Here is an 18,948-nt window from a genome sequence, read left to right on the forward strand (position 1 = left end):
TCTCTGGTTCAGGAAGGGCTAAAAATGCATAGCATTGATCTAAAATTGTCCCTAGATATAGTACTGTTAGGAGATCTGGAGAGACCGGGTCAGTCAATTACTAATATACTAATACTCTTAGTAAATGTATTTGTCTTCAACTCATAATCTGTGGATACTATTCAATTAGATAGATTTAAATTGTATATTAAACATCACAGCATAGTTGAAAGATGTATGTTGCGTAGAAATCCGAAGCGGGGGGCCAGCAGAGATAGGTGGGATGGGCTGAGGGAAGCTGAGGACTTGGGATTTGGAATTGGGGACGAGTGGGAGTGGAGTTACTGTGCGGGAGATAGAATGATGGTCAAAGATAAAAGTAAAAAATAAAGTCCAAATAAAACATAATTAAAGGTAAGTTTGAATGACACTGAGGGGCAGTGTGTTTACAGCTAATGCCGGTTTGCCTGAGGCTGATACCCGTGCAGGTGTTTGTACACATGCATATACGCAAACTCTCATTCAAATACACACACACACACACACATGTAATAGTGCCAGGCATGCACTCAACATATACAGTTCTCATTGCTGTTATGATTGTGGTTGCATTAAAGTATTATTATTATTTATTTTTTGCATTGTTGTTTGCTGTTTTCTCTTTCTTTCTTTAGTTCATTCTCTTGGTTGTTGGTGCATTGGGGGGGTTCTTGGGGGTGGGGAATGGAATTGTATTGTGTATTTTTGTTTTATAAAAAAAAATATATCTTCCTGGCGGGGACTGTGGGAGCGGTCTCGGATGGTTGAGGGACAGCTATTGGGGAACTGTGGGGGATTCTTGGAGGGTTTGGGTTCACGTTTTTTGGCCTGGTGGGAGATCTGTCAACATGCTCTTGAGCAGGGCATTAACCCTGGATGCTTGTGTATGTCGCTCTGAATGGGAGTCATGTGGATGGATGACTGGTATGATGTAGTTGTTGAGCAGCTTCACTGCAATTATATTGTATGTTTTAGATATTCAATAAAAATCGAAATAAATAAAAAGGAATACTACGTTCCCTGAACAGCTGACTATCAAAGACACTCTGGGAATGTTGTCATTCAACATAACGCTTTCCTTTGACATAACATGGATGAGTCATTTTTGTCATGTCAATGCCATTTCATAGACGTTGGCGAAGGTTTTGGGTCTGAAATGTTGGGCCAACCGTCTAGCCCTCCTTTGAATTAAACCTAATGTACTGAGATCTGGAGGTCTGCTTGTGGTGAGTGCAGAGGCTGTGTGTTTTCCTCCACTCTGTGTTCTTAGTCGATACTAATTAGGTACTGAGAGATTCGGTCCACTCCAGAAACACTCATACATCACCCACTGATGGACACTGTCCAATCTGATGTCTCTCTCTTAAACAAATCAGTCCAGCTGATCACCTCCATGACTACACCCCAGCTTTCTGTGCATATAAAGACAGTAGGCACACTCCTATAGATGTTGACTAGGTTTATTGTGTACAATGGAAACCCCAGACCTGCCAGTGCTAAGTAAGTCTTAGCTCAGTGGTCAGGGCCAGGTAGGACAAGTATGTTGACCACTAAAGAACTCCCGGTTCAATGGCAGTAATAAGATTTGCTTGACAAAGAACTGCTCTACTGGGACGCAGCTTCTGAGGCCGGTCAATTACAGGATCTCCAATGCACTTTCTCGCAGGTTGGTAATACTGTACTGTATTGGAAGTGTCGACTGCGTTACACCCTGACTACAAATAAATGTAAAAATCTATATTATTCAATTATTGCACCCACACTGCTTGCTCGCGTGCCAACGAGTGTCTGCATTGCCAAGGGCTAAAATAAAGTCAGTTCTATTTGTGACGCAGATCGCGCTGCAAGTCCTACCTCTCCCATCAGTTTATAGAAGCAGATACCCACATGGGTATGACTAGAAACGATTCGTTTGACCGTTGTTATGTGTGGATTAATTGTCGGAGTAGAGGACCTTGTGCATTTCCGGTAAAATAACGCAATGTTTATATCCCAGGACAAATTAGCTAGCAAGTGCAAGCTAGCTAGCTAAATTGCCATAGATGTTTAATGCTATTCGACCTCTCCCCAAATTAATGTAATTGGTTCAGAGTTTGTATTGATATTTTTACCTGAGTGTCGTGATTGCGTTTGGTGTGGGGGGACAAAATAAATGTATGCACGATGGCACACACGCGCAACTGGTTTGAGTTCAGTGTTATGGCCTACACAGGTCCAAATATGAGTGAGTCCTATCGCATTCAAAAATTTACATTTTTCATCGGACGTTGACACAAAACCGCACAGACACGTTCTTCTAATATTTGTTTGAGTCCCAACCATGGATCATGCGGATATGGATTGTTTATTATATGTTTTGAGTTTGAGACTTGTGCACGTGTGTGTGTGTGTGTGTGTGTATCAGAAAACACTTCATAGCTTGGCGTATTGACTACCTGACATTGTGAAAGGCTCTTCTTCACTGTAACACCTGACCTCTTTTCCATGAATACACGGTGTGACATGCTACGCGGGTTGACATTTTGCAGGATGTGGCAGGAACATGTCTGGCAAGCTGTGCTGAGAGAGAGTCAGGCTCAGGAACTGACTGGTGGGTGTGTGTGTAGACAGTGAGGACTGGGATTGGGCCGCCAGCCACTGAAGCCAGTGCTGTGTGTGGGTCTGTATCTGTGTCTGGTTGGGTTCAAACACAGGTCTCCTGCAAACTTGTTATCTCTCTGAGGTAAAGCCTAGGCTTCCTGTCTCATCCAAATTGCAAACAAAGTTACTCATCGACCCACTTCTGTTACATGAACCACCGCCCTGTCACCAGCTTGTGAATAGGGACAGATGCCTCGGTGCCGGTCACACCTCGTTTGCCACCCTGCTCAGGGCCACTCATAGAGATCAGCACTGACATTTCCAAGCTTTCACTGCAGAGTTGGGTTTTAGTCAATACGGTTTAGCGATTGCACGGTGAAATGTAAAGGCATTTGTACTTGGTAACCGACACCACACAGAGGTAGCCCAGAGAAAAGGCTTTTGAACAAGGAGTAGGCTAGATAGCCTTGCTTTTTGAATATATTGCCCCACTACAAAGCAATCTTGCTATCTTAGGAGCCAGAAAGGACATTTGTATTCTGAATCGCTTCCATGAGCTTTTGAATGTCCTTATCTCCTCTGGAACTGAGATAACACCTGCTCTGTGTTCCCCATTCACCTGCATGACAGCATGATGGAAAACATTAGAGGATGTTTTTGAGTGCCCTGCTGAACATTTCCAGGCTTTCCCTGGAACAGGCTGCTAACAGATCCAGTTGGAAACAACTCATGGCTTGCGTCCCAAATGGCACCCTTTTCTCTATATAGTGCACTACTGTGGGCCCAGGTCAAAAGTAGTACACTATATAGGGAATAGGGTGACATTGGGGTTGCAAGCCCAGCAAGGCCTCTGCTTTGCATCAGTGCAGATTTGGCAAACCATTTGCAGTACAATGTGCAAAGTCTCCCCCCCTGTCTAACTCACTTTTGTTAGCGCAATTATTTGAGGTCTCCCCATAGACACTTTTCATATGGAGTGCGGATGAGGATCTAATTGTAAACAAGGTGAGGTTGAGAAATGTGGCCACTTGCGGAGCTCACAAAGGTGGATACTGTATCATGCCGCGAAAGCGTGTTCTGCCTGGATGGGATGGAATTATGTATCTGTCTATGGATGGGATGGGGAGAACATCTGGAGCCAGCAGCCAGGCCTCAAACCAGGCCATGTGTGCCACTCGGCTTCACTTCACTTCACCTCTCTCTCTCTCTCTCTCTCTCTCCCTCTCTCCCTCTCTCTCTCTCTCTCTCTCTCTCTCTCTCTCTCTCTCTCTCTCTCTCTCTCTCTCTGTCTCTGTCTCTGTCTCTGTCTCTGTCTCTGTCTCTGTCTCTGTCTCCTTCTCCTTCTCCTTCGCTGGCTTGTGTTCGACTGTTTGAGCCGTACTGAATGAGGCAGCCGTATCCTGGGGGATGGTAAAACAGAGCACTGCACTGTATTAACTCCCCCGTAAAACTGATATTTGCCTTTTGTTATAACTAACAGTGACTCTGTATATATTCAGAGAGGATCAACATTAGCCTCATCTGGGCCCCTACATTCGTACAGCATGTGTTGTTGTCGAGACGGGCGCATCTGTTTCTACTCTGGTTCGCTGTGGTAGATTTGACTATTTTTCTTAATTCATCAATGCACTCTCCAACAACCCGCGTTTGGTCCCAGATCTTGTGCTCTCACTTGACGTGACAGGAATTGGCAAGGCCACACAAACTGATCTGGGACCTGACTAGTCTAACCTTGGTTGTATTGATTTGAATCAGGTAGTTGAGAATGTGCTGATATTTCTGTTGACAGGAGTCATAATAAGGGATACACTTAATCAAGCCTGATCCCTCTACAGTCAGTAACAAGGCGTGATTGTTTCATGCTGGCTGTACACACTGTAACATGACATCATGCAGCCTTGGGAAGGACCAATGTTTTCCTGCATGGGTAATGCTATGCAAATATTGTAGCTACAGTATGAGACATTTGACTACAGGCTAGTTATACTGGTGCTAGCTAGTGTTGCTGGGTGTAGAGTGAAATTGCACTTAGATGCTGATCTTTTGTCAGTTTAACCTTTTTAGTGGAAAAAATGTTAAGGTTAGGGTTGGGGGAGGAAAGCTGATCCTTGATCTGTACCTAGGAGAAACTTTACCCCAAAGAAGTACAAGAAGTCATGTGTTCCCCATCACAGTTCCGATATTTTATGGTCTTTTTTAAACCAGTTTATGGACTACCTTTGTTTGAAGGCACAAAGTCACAGCAAGTAAAACACTTAGAGCTGTAAATGTAAAACTTTTCTTTTGCCCTCTGTCCTCAAATGCAAATCAGGTCCTTTATGGTGATGCAAGGGGAAAAAATAGTTTATGATGCTGATATTACAGAACAACCTCTGGAAACATTGGCCTAGATTTAAATGAATAGGAGTGCAAATGGCCACACCTGATCTTGCACATTGCACCCTTAGGGGAAGTTTCCTCTAGGTACAGATCTTGGATCAGTTTCTCCTCCCCCAATCCTAACCTTAACCATCAGGGCATACATTAACTTTTTGGTCCACCAGCCACTGTGGCAAGTAGATTTAATAATCTACAGTTGAAGTCTGAAGTTTACATACACGTAGGTTGGAGTCAAATTTCTTGTTAACAAGCTATAGTTTTGTCAAGTTGGTTAGGACATCTACTTTGTGCATGACACAAGTCATTTTTCCAACAATTGTTTGCAGACAGGTTATTTCACTCATTCACTGTATTACAATTCCAGTGGGTCAGAAGTTTACGTACATTAAGTTGACTGTGCCTTTAAACAGCTTGGAAAATTCCAGAAAACGATGTCATGGCTTTAGAAACTTTTGATAGGCTAATTGACATAATTTGAGTCAATTGGAGGTGTACCTGTAGATGTATTTCAAGGCCTACCTTCAAACTCAGCGCTTCTACTTGACATCATGGGAAAATCAAAAGAAATCAGCCAAGACCTCAGAAAAAAAATGTCATCCTTGGGAGCAATTTCCAAACGCCTGAAGGTTTAGTACGCAAGAATAAACAATAGTACGCCATAGTACGCAAGAAGAAACACCATGGGATCACGTAGCCGTCATAACTCTCAGGAAGGAGTCGCGTTCTGTCTCCTAGAGATGAACGTACTTTGGTGCGAAAAGTGCAAATCAATCCCAGAACAACAGCAAAGGACCTTGTGAAGATGCTGGAAGAAACCAGTACAAAAGTATCTATATCCACGGTAAAAACGAGTCCTATATCGACATAACCTGAAAGGCCGCTCAGCAAGGAAGAAGCCACTGCTCCAAAACCACCATAAAAAAGGCAGACTATGGTTTGCAACTGCACATGGAGACAAAGATCGTACTTTTTGAAGAAATGTCCTCTGGTCTGATGAAACAAAAATAGAACTGTTTGGCCATAATGACCATCGTTATGTTTGGAGAAAAAAAGGGGAGGCTTGCAAGCTGAAGAACACCATCCCCACCGTGAAGCACGGGGGTGGTTTCATCATGTTGTGGGGATGCTTTGCTGCAGGAGGGACTGGTGCACTTCACAAAATAGATGGCATCATGAGAGAGGGAAATTATATGGATATATTGAAGCCAAATCTCAAGACATTAGCCAGGAAGTGAAAGCTTGGTCGCAAATGGGTCTTCCAAATGGACGATGACCCTAAGCATACTTCCAGAGTTGTGGCAAAATGGCTTAAGGACAACGAAGTCAAGGTATTGGAGTGGCCATCACAAAGCCCTGACCTCAATCCTATAGAACATTTGTGGGCAGAACTGAAATAGCGTGTGTGAGCAAGGAGGCCTACAAACCTGGCTCAGTTACACCAACCCTGTCAGGAGGAATAGGCAAAAATTCAACCAACTTATTATGCATGTAAACTTCTGACCCGCTGGGAATGTGATGAAAGAAATAAAAGCTGAAATAAATTCTGCTCTCTACTATTATTCTGACATTTTACATTCTTAATATAAAGTGGTGATCCTAACTGACCTAAAACAGGGAATATTTACTATGTCAGTAATTGTGAAAAACTGAGTTTAAATGTATTTGGCTAAGGTGTATATAAGCTTCCGACTTCAACTGTACCAGCTACACAGATTTTTTTAACCAGCCCAAAATATTTTTGTGACTTTAAAAGTACACCAACAAAACATTCAAAAACGGATGAGCATGCTTTGTAATATTTATTTTTAGGAAATGTATAACTAGTAAGAAGTAACTCATCTAGTATATTGAATATTTTTTTATTATACCAAAATACACTACATCACCAAAAGTATGTGGACACCTGCTCATCGAACATCTCATTCCAAAGTCATGAGCATTAATATGGAGTTGGTCACCCCTTTTCTGCTATAACAGCCTCCACTCTTCTATGAAGACATTCTGCTAGATGTTGAAACATTGCTGCAGAGACTTACTTCCATTTAGCCACGAGCATTAGTGAGGTCGGGCACTGATGTTGGGAGATTAGGCCTGACTCGCAGTCGGTGTTCCAATTAATCCCAAAGGTGTTCAATGGGGTTGAGCTCTGGGCTCTTTGCAGGCCAGTCAAGTTCTTTCACACTGATCTCAACAAACCATTTCTGTGTGTACCTCGCTTTGTGCGCTGGGGCTGTTGTCATGCTGAAACAGGAAAGGGCCTTCCACAAAGTTGGAAGCACTGAATTGTCTAGAATGTCATTGCATGTTGTAGCGTTGAGATTTCCCTTCACAGGAACTAAGGGGCCTAGCCTGAACCATGAAAAAACAGCCCAGACCATTATTCCTACTCCACTAAACTTTACAGTAGGCACTATGCATTCGGGCAGGTAGCGTTCTCCTGGCGTCTGCCAAACCCAGATTCATTACTCCAGAGAACGTGTTTCCACTGCTCCAATGGCGGCGAGCTTTACACCACTCCAGCCGACACTTTGCATTGCGCATGCTGATCTTTGGCTTGGCTTGTGTGGGGCTGCTCATGGAGCTCCCGACGAACAATCAGGAACGGGTGTGGCAGAAATAGCTGAATCCACCACTTTTGTATATATGGTGTATCACAGAGGAGACAAAAATGTTCACCTGCCCTTTTTAAGTTTGCCTTGGTAGCTCGACCTAAGTCCTGCGTGCACCTTTAAGTTTGCCTTGGTAGCTCGACCTAAGTCCTGCGTGCACCTTTAAGTTTGCCTTGGTAGCTCGACCTAAGTCCCGCGTGCACATTTTGAGATTGATTCTGACTGGTAGAAGCGTTTTTCTTTTCTTCCCTAGCAGTTGAAACTCCAGCTTAGAAAAACATCCTAGCTTGTGAACAAAACAATGTAACTAGCCAAGAAACACAACACAGCGTCCCACTTCAGTAGACTTTAGTTTCAAGTAAATTAGACAGACTTTTATGCCTGTTGCGCAGCGCTTCTAAAAAAAATTGTATTTCACTCAACACCGCAGCCAGGCGGTGTTGTAGCTCAAAGAAGAATAAGCTATATAGGATTCGTAGTTCTTTGACTTTGTGCGGTTCATTTACCAGCTATGAAACGAAAAGGCAGAAATACTTTGAAAGCAGCTTCTGCAGCATTTGTTTGACTATAAATTAGATCATTCTTGACTATTTGTATTCACAAATGTGAGTGAAATGCTCGCCCTGACCACCCGTCAAGGTGGCTGGTGAAATAGACAGTTCACCCCGACAATCCCAAAATCTACGCGCTGGTGTTAATTTTAGGCCCTGTTAACCATTAGTGGAGGAAATACAGAGTCTAAGAGCAACTTCAACCCAGACAGCACATTGACACCTTTTGAATGAGGATTGGAAATGTAAGATCACATTTGATTTGTCACATCCACCGAATACAACAGGCAAAATGCTTATTTACAAGCTCTTAACCAACAATGCAGTTCAAGAAATAGAGTTAAGAAAATATTTACTAAATAAAGAAAAGTAAAATATAAAAAGTATATATAAAGTAACACAATACAATTACAATAACGAGGCTATATACCGGGGGGGGGGCGGTACAGAGTCAATGTTATTCAAATGCTATTCAAAGCCCTGTCCCTGACCTACCTGAATTCTCAGAAATGTTACCCTCACAATGGATTCTTCCCAGCATTGCGGCTTTGACTCATTAGTAAATATTACACAGCTCTTCTTAATTAATTTGAAACTGGGGAACGTTAGTCATGCTTGGGAGATGATGAGATGATAAATCAAGGCTTTTGGCTGCCACAGGGACTCTGGGAACCTTTGTTATTTACCCTGCCGCGAGACTGAAGTTCTGGGACTGGTTTCCCCAAATTATCTTAAGGCTAAGTTCATCATTAGAACTATTGAGCTCGAGGCTAAGTTCGCCGTTAGAGCCATTGAGGTCAATGAACTTAGCCTTAAGATGCTTTTGGGAAACCGGGCCCTGGTGAGAGCCTGTAGCCGAGAACGGGCACGAGTGCAGTCACACACACACACACTAGGACGTACATGTTGTTCTATTCCTACACTGTTGTGAGGTCCTGTAGAGAATAAAGACTGTTCTGGATGACTTCTCCAGACTAGAATCAATCAACAGCAGCCATGCTGGCAGCCTCGCTCCAGGTGTGGGTGTGTGTGTTTTTCCTCCATGGAAAATCACCCCCTGCTTATGGTCATCATCCAGCTTCTCCACTTCCACAACATCCCCTCAAAGTCCACACTAGAGGTCGACCGATTTAATTAGGGACGATTTCAAGTTTACATAACAATCGGTAATTGGCATTTTTGGACACCGATTATGGCCGATTACGTTGCACTCCACGAGGAGACTGCATGGCAGAATGACTACCTGTTATGCGAGTGCAGTAAGGAGCCAAGGTTAGGTGCTAGCTAGCATTAAACTTATAAAAAAACAATCAATCTTAACATAATCACTAGTTAACTACACATGGTTGATGATATTACTAGTTTATCTAGCTTGTCCAGTGTTGCATATAATCGATGCGGTGCCTGTTAATTTATCATCAAATCACAGCCTACTTCGCCAAACGGGTGATTTAACAAGCGCATTCGCGAAAAAAGCACTGTCGTTGCACCAATGTGTACCTAACCATAAACATCAATGCCTTTCTTAAAATCAATACACAAGTATATATTTTTAAACCTGCATATTTAGTTAATACTGCCTGCTAACATGAATTTGACCATATTAGTGCCCTAAGGCTCGTATTTCTGTGTTATTATATTATAATTAAGTCTATGATTTGATAGAGCAGTCTGACTGAGCGGTGGTAGGCAGCAGCAGGCTTGTAAGCATTCATTCAAACAGCACTGTCCTGCACTTCGCTGTGCTTCAAGCATTGCACTGTTTATGACTTCAAGCCTATCAACTCCCGAGATTAGGCTGGCAATACTAAAGTACCTATTAGAACATCCAATGGTCAAAGGTATATGAAATACAAATGGTATAGAGAGAAATAGTCCAAAAATAACTACAACCTAAAACTTCTTACCTGGGAATATTGAAGACTCATGTTAAAAGGAACCACCAGCTTTCATATGTTCTCATGTTCTGAGCAAGGGACTGAAACGTTAGCTTTCTTACATGGCACATATTGCACTTTTACTTTCTTCTCCGAACACTTTTGTTTTTGCATTATTTAAACCAAATTGAACATGTTTCATTATTTACTTGAGACTAAATTGATTTATTGATGTATTAAGTTAAAATAAGGTTCATTCAGTATTGTTGTAATTGTCAAATCATCCAGTTAATCGGTATCGTTTTTTTTTGGTCCTCCAATAATCGGTATCAGTGTTGAAAAATCGGCCTCTAGTCCACACAACTTTATTTTTGTGGAATTCCAGATTGTTTCCCCCCCTAACCCTTACCTTAAACCCCAAAACCCTAAACCTTAAGCTTGAAATAGCATTTGACCAACTTCAACAAAAGCAAAAAGTCCTGGCTGTTTAAAAAAAGTTGTTGTTTTCCAACCTTGTCAGGACATTCGGGTGAATTGTTAGGACATTGGGGTCCTGATAATGTAGGAAAACACACACACACACACACACACACACACACACCCCTCTCCTCTCCTCCTGTCACCACACTGAGAGCCTACAGCTGTTCTGTGGCTGAGAGGGCACTCTCCATTAGCTGCCTCTTGCTTAATTGATGAGGTGTTCAAAGATGTCTTCACTCGCACGGTAAAGTACACCCAAAGTCGGAGCTGTGGTCTTGATGGAACAGAAGCGTTGAGAGAGATGAAAAGCGGGGGAAATCTATTTTTTATATCTTGCCATTATGGAGCTGGACCATGGTTGTGTCTGAAATTGCACCATATGTCCTATATAGTGCACTACTTTTGACCAGGGCCCTCAGGTCATAAGTAGAGCACGATATAGGGAATAGGGTGCCATTTTGGAGCCACCCCATGCATCTCTCCCACTCTGTAACGGTACCATTCATTGTTGAGTGGATTCCATGAGGCTTCTTCCTTACGTAATGCTTCCATAAGGCTTCGAATGTCAGGAGGTGGATGGTGATGAGCGCAGGACTGTGAGGAGAGGAATGAGTTTGAAGGGGGGCTGAAGTAGAGGAACGGGTGTAACTTTAAGCTTGATGTATCTAGTCCCAAAGTCCATTTTGAGTTAACCCATGCTAAACCTGGGTTTAGCTTCGGGATCAACTCAGAGAAGCAGAATGACAAAGGAGAGAGATGCTTCCTCCCTCTTCCCACCTTGGACATACAGCACTACTATTGCTAGTAGCTGCTGCCTTGTCTGATTTTAGGCTTGTAAAATTCCAGAATCGCATTGTGTGATTGTCTGGATCTTTATATGATCTATTAACAGTTCCATCTGGATTTCGAGCAAAGGGTATAATAATGGAGTGAATTTTTGCAACTCCAGTCTGGTCGGATGACATTTTGTAAACCATAGAACTCCTCCTCAAGGATCTCCACTAGTGCTGTGTCGTTGACTAGCACCCTCATGTTTCCTGCATTCTGTGGAAGTGGTCTTGCGCAATGCTGCTGATGGTGTCATCTTTCTATCATCGTCATCGCCTTAGTTCTCTCTGTCCCTGTCACGTAGAGGTGTGGGTTAGGCCCGCGGAGGGCTTATCGGGGAACGCATTATCAGATGATTGGCTTTGCTTGACGTTAGCCTTCATTTCCCCTTCGTGCAGGAGAGGGATTTGGCTCTGTCTGCTATTGCCATAGACTATTCCTTTGCAGAGTTACGTTTCTAGCACAACGGTCCTGCTATGAGACACGTGTGTGTTGTGGTTGACCTCAAACCGGGGGTTTATACCAACAGACTAGGGGAATGGGTTCAAAGGACATTTCCTCACAGACCACCTACCCCCATGTGTCTTTGTCCATGTGTGTGCGGGTGTGTGTGTTTACTCAGAGACGGGTAGCTCTGCTGGTACTTTCAGACACAGCCCCGTAATACCGTGTGCATGTTCCACAGAATACTATTATGCAAGCGTTGCAGTTGCCGTGACCACAGCGCAGCATGTCAATCTAAATCCTAAACATCGCTGTGCGGGTTCATCAGACTAAAGATGCTCATCAGGCTTAAAGATGCTCTGTGGAGCATAGGATGTGGAAAGATCTCTTGTTAGGTTTAAATACCACCTCTCTGACGTTTGATTAGAATGCGGCTATATTTAGCCTGCCACTTGGCGATAGGCAGCTCTTTCTGCTTGATTAAAGCAGCAGCGACTTAAGGAGCCATGTTTTGTCACTGACACACTGGCTGGTGAGATCTCAGCCAGTCTCTGCTCATATCAGCTGGTCTCTTTCTTGTCGGGAGGGAGGGAGAGAGGGTGTGTGTGTGTGTGTGTGTGTGTGTGTGTGTATAGAAAATACTTTAATAATAATCTGTCTGCCTCCCCCTATTGTTCTCCTGCTCCTGTTGCCCCGGGAAACCGTGGCTAAACCTTAGGCCTTTTGTCTCAGGCTAGCCGTCTCATGACCACATGACTGTTGTCCATTTCCACATTAATTTCACCTTTGTTTTAACCGGGAGTCATATTGATACCTTGGTTTCTTTTCCAGATTAGCACGGCAGAATACATAAATACACACAGTAAATATGAACATGCAACCAACGCATAGCCTGCGGTGTCGCACACACTGGCTCAGGGTGTTGCGCTGGGCACGTGTGATTCCACTGCAGTTGGACTGCGCAGAATCACTGCTAGGGGCTACTCATTATGTGATGATTGATTCTGCGCATCGCCTTCGTTCAAACGGATCCCCTCAAACACCCCTGATTGACTGTCTTCTCTCTCATCTCGCTCAAAGGCTTCTTCTAGCAGATAATGGCTGAAACGGGAGCAGCTTCAAAGGCATCTTCAGGTGGTTTGGACCCACTGGAAGTTGGTGAATAGCAGCGTTGAAGTGTCCGCTAGATGCTGATCTCGAGTCAGTTTTGCGTTAACCATAGGGAGGTAAATGTTAAGTTTGAGGGAGGGAAGCTCATCCTAGATCTGTACCTAGGTGGAACTTCACCCCGGAGCGTTCTCATTTGTCTACTGTATCCGGCACTATGCTGTCTATTATATAAATGATGTATTGCGCAGCCATTGTGAGTATGAAAACAACAAAGATATTAAAATAGACGAGAGGGCCGCGTCGCAGCATGTGCTCTTTACATCGAGGGTTATTAAGTCAAAGCGCTGTGCGAATTAAATTCATTTCAATCAGTGATTTTCTTGGAGTAGAGACTATATATTATCAGAAGGAGGTCCCCTCCCAGTAACTGACACACACACACACACACACACACACACACACACACACTCCTGACGTGGTAGGATAGAATGGCTTTGTGTGCAGAGATCACATGACGTTCTGTTCAATAGAATTCTGATACATTTTCTTCTCGCTCACTGAAATCTCTTTGTTTCTTAGTGAATGCTACTCGGTACAGAAGGATGAATTGTCATTGGACTATGGGCCGTAGAGTTTTAGTCTTTAGCCCAATCACGGCGGGCCTCGTCAGAACTTGGCGTCTGGGCTGAGCCGACCCTGAAGGTTTAATAATGAATCTAGGACTGATCAATCGCTAGAGAACAAAGTGATGCATTGTCTAATATTTGACTCTTTTGGATGCACGATTTGGTCACTCCGTCTGCCTCTTTGTTATTGGCAAGCTCCCCATAGGTCACAAATGGTAAAAATCCTGCCTCTTTGTTGTTGGCAAGCTCCCCATGGGTCACAAATGGTAAAAATCCTGCCTCTTTGTTATTGGCAAGCTCCCCATGGGTCACAAATGGTACAAATCCTGCCTCTTTGTTATTGGCAAGCTCCCCATGGGTCGCAAATGGTAAAAATCCTGCCTCTTTGTTATTGGCAAGCTCCCCATGGCTCACAAATGGTAAAAATCCTGCCTCTTTGTTATTGGCAAGCTCCCCATGGGTCACAAATGGTAAAAATCCTGCCTCTTTGTTATTGGCAAGCTCCCCATGGGTCGCAAATGGTAAAAATCCTGCCTCTTTATTATTGGCAAGCTCCCCATGGGTCGCAAATGGTAAAAATCCTGCCTCTTTGTTATTGGCAAGTTCCCCATGGGTCACAAATGGTAAAAATCCTGCCTCTTTATTATTGGCAAGTTCCCCATGGGTCGCAAATGGTAAAAATCCTGCCTCTTTATTATTGGCAAGCTCCCCATGGGTCGCAAATGGTAAAAATCCTGCCTCTTTATTATTGGCAAGCTCCCCATGGGTTGCAAATGGTAAAAATCCTGCCTCTTTATTATTGGCAAGCTCCCCATGGGTCGCAAATGGTAAAAATCCTGCCTCTTTTTTTCTAACCATTTTGTGCAGATGCTTTGCTCTTCAGAACAAATGTTCACAGAACAGGTAGTGACTGTTAAGAGATTTTTAACAGGACAAGACACGCAGTCTGCAAAGGTTCCCTTATTGTTATCGAACTCGTTTAAAGGTCAGAGCTGATACCTGTAGTTCACTCATGGCCAAGCCACAGGCCCCAATGGCAATATCCTCTTGTCAGTCCAAACGAAGTTTCCCTCGGACTGTGAGAGAGTACCAGCCTAATGGACAGGGCAATCACGACCATGGGCATGATGACAGCCTTTCAGACAGCCCCCTGAGAAAATAAAGCCCTGACTGAGCCTCATCACCTCTGTCATGTAACAGCCATTTCTTTAATGGGACACCTTCCCCCAACCCTGGTGTTTTCATCCTCACAGGAACACGAGTGCGCTAAGGTTTTGCACTTTATATAGGAAACAGAGGGGCATTTTGGTACGCAGCCAATCATTTTCTTCTTCTTCTTATTTTTTTAAACAAAAAAACGATTGAAACGACTCATCTTTTATTTATGGGTGATGCCATCACATCTTCTTTATTGGAATGTGACTTTACCCAGCACCTCGTTCCATTAACGCCTTTTAGTGCCGCCGACATATCTAAACTCCACCCATGTCTGTTGTCACGGTGTGAGGCTGGCAGAGAGCGAGCTTATCTGAACCTGCGTCAGACTGCTGCATCCGGTATAGTTATCACCACTGTATGCCCGGCCAGGGGAGCAGCACAGCATAGCATAGCCTCACTGGCATCATGTATCTGTCGCGATGTCTGGCTGGCTGGATGGATGGTACCATGTGGTCACACAAGTTACGCTACCTGTGCTCGTGCTATTGGGAGACAGCACACATCACATACATACATATGTTGTTTCAGTTCTGGGCCGTGTTCAGTCTCTTCCAAATACCATCACCTCCCTGAGGGTACATGGAATTACAGACCCAGTGAAGTCATTGGTTGTCCTGAGCTTTTTGATGTGTAAACCCAAAGTGTGTGTGTGTGTGTGTGTGTGTGTGTATTTTTGTTGTGTCATGTGCATACATGCCTGAGGCAGTGTATATGTGCACAGGAGTGTGTTCATTCATGCCTGTGTATTGATCTCTCCGTGTCGTCTTAGTTTGTCAATTCCAGACCTGCACGGTTTGTTGATCCCTTCCTTTTTCTCTCCTCTCTTTTTCTCCTCTCTTTTTCTCTCCTATCTCTCTCTCCTCTCTTTTTCTCTCCTCTCTCTCCTCTCTTTCTATCCTCTCTCTCTCCTCTCTTTTTCTCTCCTCTCTCTCTCCTCTCTCTCTCTCCTCTCTTTTTCTCTCCTCTCTCTCTCCTCTCTTTTTCTCTCCTCTCTTTTTCTCTCCTCTCTTCTCTCTTTTTCTCTCCTCTCTTTTTCTCTCCTCTCTCTCTTTTTCTCTCCTCTCTCTCCTCTCTCTCCTCTCTCCTCTCTCTCCTCTCTTTTTCTCTCTCCTCTCTTTTTCTCTCTCCTCTCTCTCTCTCTCCTCTCTTTCCTCAGATCTGCTGAACGGCGCTCAGGAGAAATGTGAGCTTCCCCCCATGGACGGCTTCCCTCACTGTGAGGGCAAAGTCAAGGTCAGCGACATACACACGCGCTCACACGCACACATGCGCACACGCACAAACACACACACACACACACACACACACATCCACTAACCACCAGCAACAGCAGTAATCACAGCCCTCCAGCCCCAGGCCAGAGTCTGCCCGGAGCAGATACCGTCATATCATAAAGGCCATCTGCTCTGTGCGCTGCTCCCAAGCCTCCGCTGGCACAAAGGAAAGGCAGGCATGGCTAGCCGATCACCATTTTTAAAAGAGACAAAACAGGGCTCAAACAGGCTCCCTAGCGGAAACAGATGAGCTGTTTTGTCCTATTTAGCTTCCCTTTGTCTCAAATGTCTATCTCCTTTCTCTTTTTTTAAATGGGATTATTTCAACCACATTAAATCTCAAGTGTTTCATTGAGGTTAAATCAGAATGCAGCTTTTCAGTGTATTCTGTTGCGCGTGGCCTAAATGTTTCTGCTGACTAAACTGTTGGCTCGTAAAATAACTTCAGACAGTTTCTTTTATTCCTCTGGCGTTTTTATGGGTATGGTGGAAATCCCAGCTGTCACAGTGCTATATAATACTGTACATGGTACAAACTTCCTACTGGCATCCTTTTCCTTCCTGTTATTGTGCTCTGATGGATGGAATAATTATTATTAGAATAATTTTTCACAAGGTTTTCAGCGGGAACAAAAGACATATTGAAGACTTCTTGCTCCTTCCCATTACAATATACTTCGGAATTCATAAACCCCTGTCGAATACCTTTTCAAGTCAATTGGCTGCACGTGATGTTTTCATCTGCCTTGCGTGACTCATTCCAGGGGACTTACTTGGGTGGCTGTCAATCTCAGTGGAATTAGTTAGGGCAGTCTCATATAAACCTACACCGACTCTGCATAGCCTAGTCATTCAAAAACAATGGGATGGAAATCGGATAGAAAAATCTGATGGAAATTGCAGTGATGGAAAGAGGCAATGGCAGGCTACGTCCCAAATGGCAGCCTATTCCCTATGTCGTGCACTACTTTTGACAAGGGCCCATAATGAATAGGGTGTCATTTGAGACTCAGCCTTAATGTGTCAGTGTTGGAGTGGAACACCATTATTCCTAACCCAGACTGTAAGCCATATTCCCCCGTAGCCTTGGCCAAGTCGTATCCCCACTCTGTGCCTTCACTCTGCTCCTTCACTCTGCTCCTTCACTCTGCTCCTTCACTCTGCGCCTTCACTCTGCGCCTTCACTCTGCGCCTTCACTCTGCGCCTTCACTCTGCGCCTTCACTCTGCGCCTTCACTCTGCTCCTTCACTCTGCTCCTTCACTCTGCGCCTTCACTCTGCGCCTTCACTCTGCTCCTTCACTCTGCGCCTTCACTCTGCTCCTTCACTCTGCTCTTTCACTCTGCTCCTTCACTCTGCGCCTTCACTCTGCGCCTTCACTCTGCGCCTTCACTCTGCGCCTTCACTCTGCTTCTTCACTCTGCGCCTTCACTGGGATTCAGCAGATTTTTTTTCCTTCTTTCTTTAACCTTTGTTTAACTAGGCAAGTCAGTTAAGAACACATTCTTATTTACAATGACGGCCTAGGAACAGTGGGTTAACTGCCTTGTTCAGGGGCAGAACGACAGATTTTTACCGTGTCAGCTCGGGGATTCGATCCAGCAACCTTTTGGTTACTTTCCCAACACTAACCACTATGCTACCTGCCGTTTTGCACATCTCCATCTGTGAACATCTGAAAACAATGTATTTTTTGCGGTTGAATCTCAAATGTCAGCCCATTCAACAAAAAACACTGTTTCACTTTCAGTGCCATTGACACTTTGCCCAGAATCACTTTTTTTGTCCCTGTTTCTTTGCTTATTTTGCCTGGTTCTTTTTCTTGGATTGGGTCCACACACACACATCCCACAGCTCCTACACATGGGATAGGAGGACTGGCCAAGGCATGTGGATTGGTAGGCTAAACTGGAACCTATTGTGTTCAGTCCTGATTAAGTCTCTCCTCCTCTTTTTCAGTGGATGAAGGACATGTGGCGGTCAGACTCATGCTACACTAACTACGGTGTGGACGGCTCCACCTGCTCCTTCTTCATATATCTCAGCGAGGTGAGTGGTGTCTGTGTCTGTCTGTGCACGTGTGTCTGTGCACGTGTGTCTGTGTCCGTGCGCACAGTGGCTACAGTGTGGTTTGATCTACTCATTGACATTCAGTGTTAACAGCCTAGGGGACGTGGAACGCCCCAGCTCTTTACGTATTCATCCACTGCAACTCCACGCGCCCTTGACGACTGAACTATGTACTTGTGAATTATACTACAGCGCCAAATTTTTTTCTAGGAGTTGATATGGAAACATGTACTGTAGCATTCTGATGACCCTAGCGAGTACGGTACGCACACCCAAACATAACACTCCAGATGTAAAGCCTGTTTATACCGTAGCATTCTGATGACCCTAGCGAGTACGGTACGCACACCCAAACACAACACTCCAGATGTAAAGCCCGTTTATACCGTAGCATTCACAAATAAGGTTTGTCCTCTGTTGGTCAATGAGAAGCTCATTGCTAAGTAGCAATGACTGAACTGAAGTTTTTAATCAAACTCAAGTCCCTGACTCTTTATGTTGATTATTCTCGGTCAGATGTGGGAGCTGGTCAGATGTGGGAGCTGGTCAGATGTGGGAGCTTATAAATGTTGAGATCAGTGCTTGGGGGAAGTGCAGTGTCATTTTACTCTACTGAAAATACCTGTTGGGAGAGACATGTACCTTATCCATTAAAGGAAAACTCCACCCCAAAACTATATTCTAGTATTTGTTTCATTAGTCCATTGTTGATATAGTCCCAAAATGTTTTGCATGGCAGCAATCAAGATATATCACTTTCAAAATACAGCCAGTATGATGCATTTTGCATCATGTTATGCAACACTCGGCATCATATGATGCAAAATGCATAACACCGGCTGTATTTCTGTATTATGAACGTTTATATGGCACGAGAACTTGAT

At 44.1% G+C, this 18,948-nt stretch overlaps 1 protein-coding gene across 1 annotated transcript in view; it reads left to right on the forward strand.

The window, feature by feature from the left end:
* Positions 1-18,948, forward strand: part of LOC139413102 (alpha-1,6-mannosylglycoprotein 6-beta-N-acetylglucosaminyltransferase A-like) — a 111,019-nt gene that overhangs the window by 31,471 nt on the left and 60,600 nt on the right. The window contains exons 4-5 of the mRNA XM_071160165.1: positions 15,877-15,953; positions 17,954-18,043. Of these exons, the coding sequence (XP_071016266.1) occupies positions 15,877-15,953; positions 17,954-18,043 (167 nt within the window). The remainder of the gene's footprint in view (positions 1-15,876; positions 15,954-17,953; positions 18,044-18,948) is intronic.

This window comes from Oncorhynchus clarkii, chromosome 7 (assembly GCF_045791955.1).
Source record: "Oncorhynchus clarkii lewisi isolate Uvic-CL-2024 chromosome 7, UVic_Ocla_1.0, whole genome shotgun sequence".
NCBI lineage: Eukaryota > Metazoa > Chordata > Actinopteri > Salmoniformes > Salmonidae > Oncorhynchus > Oncorhynchus clarkii.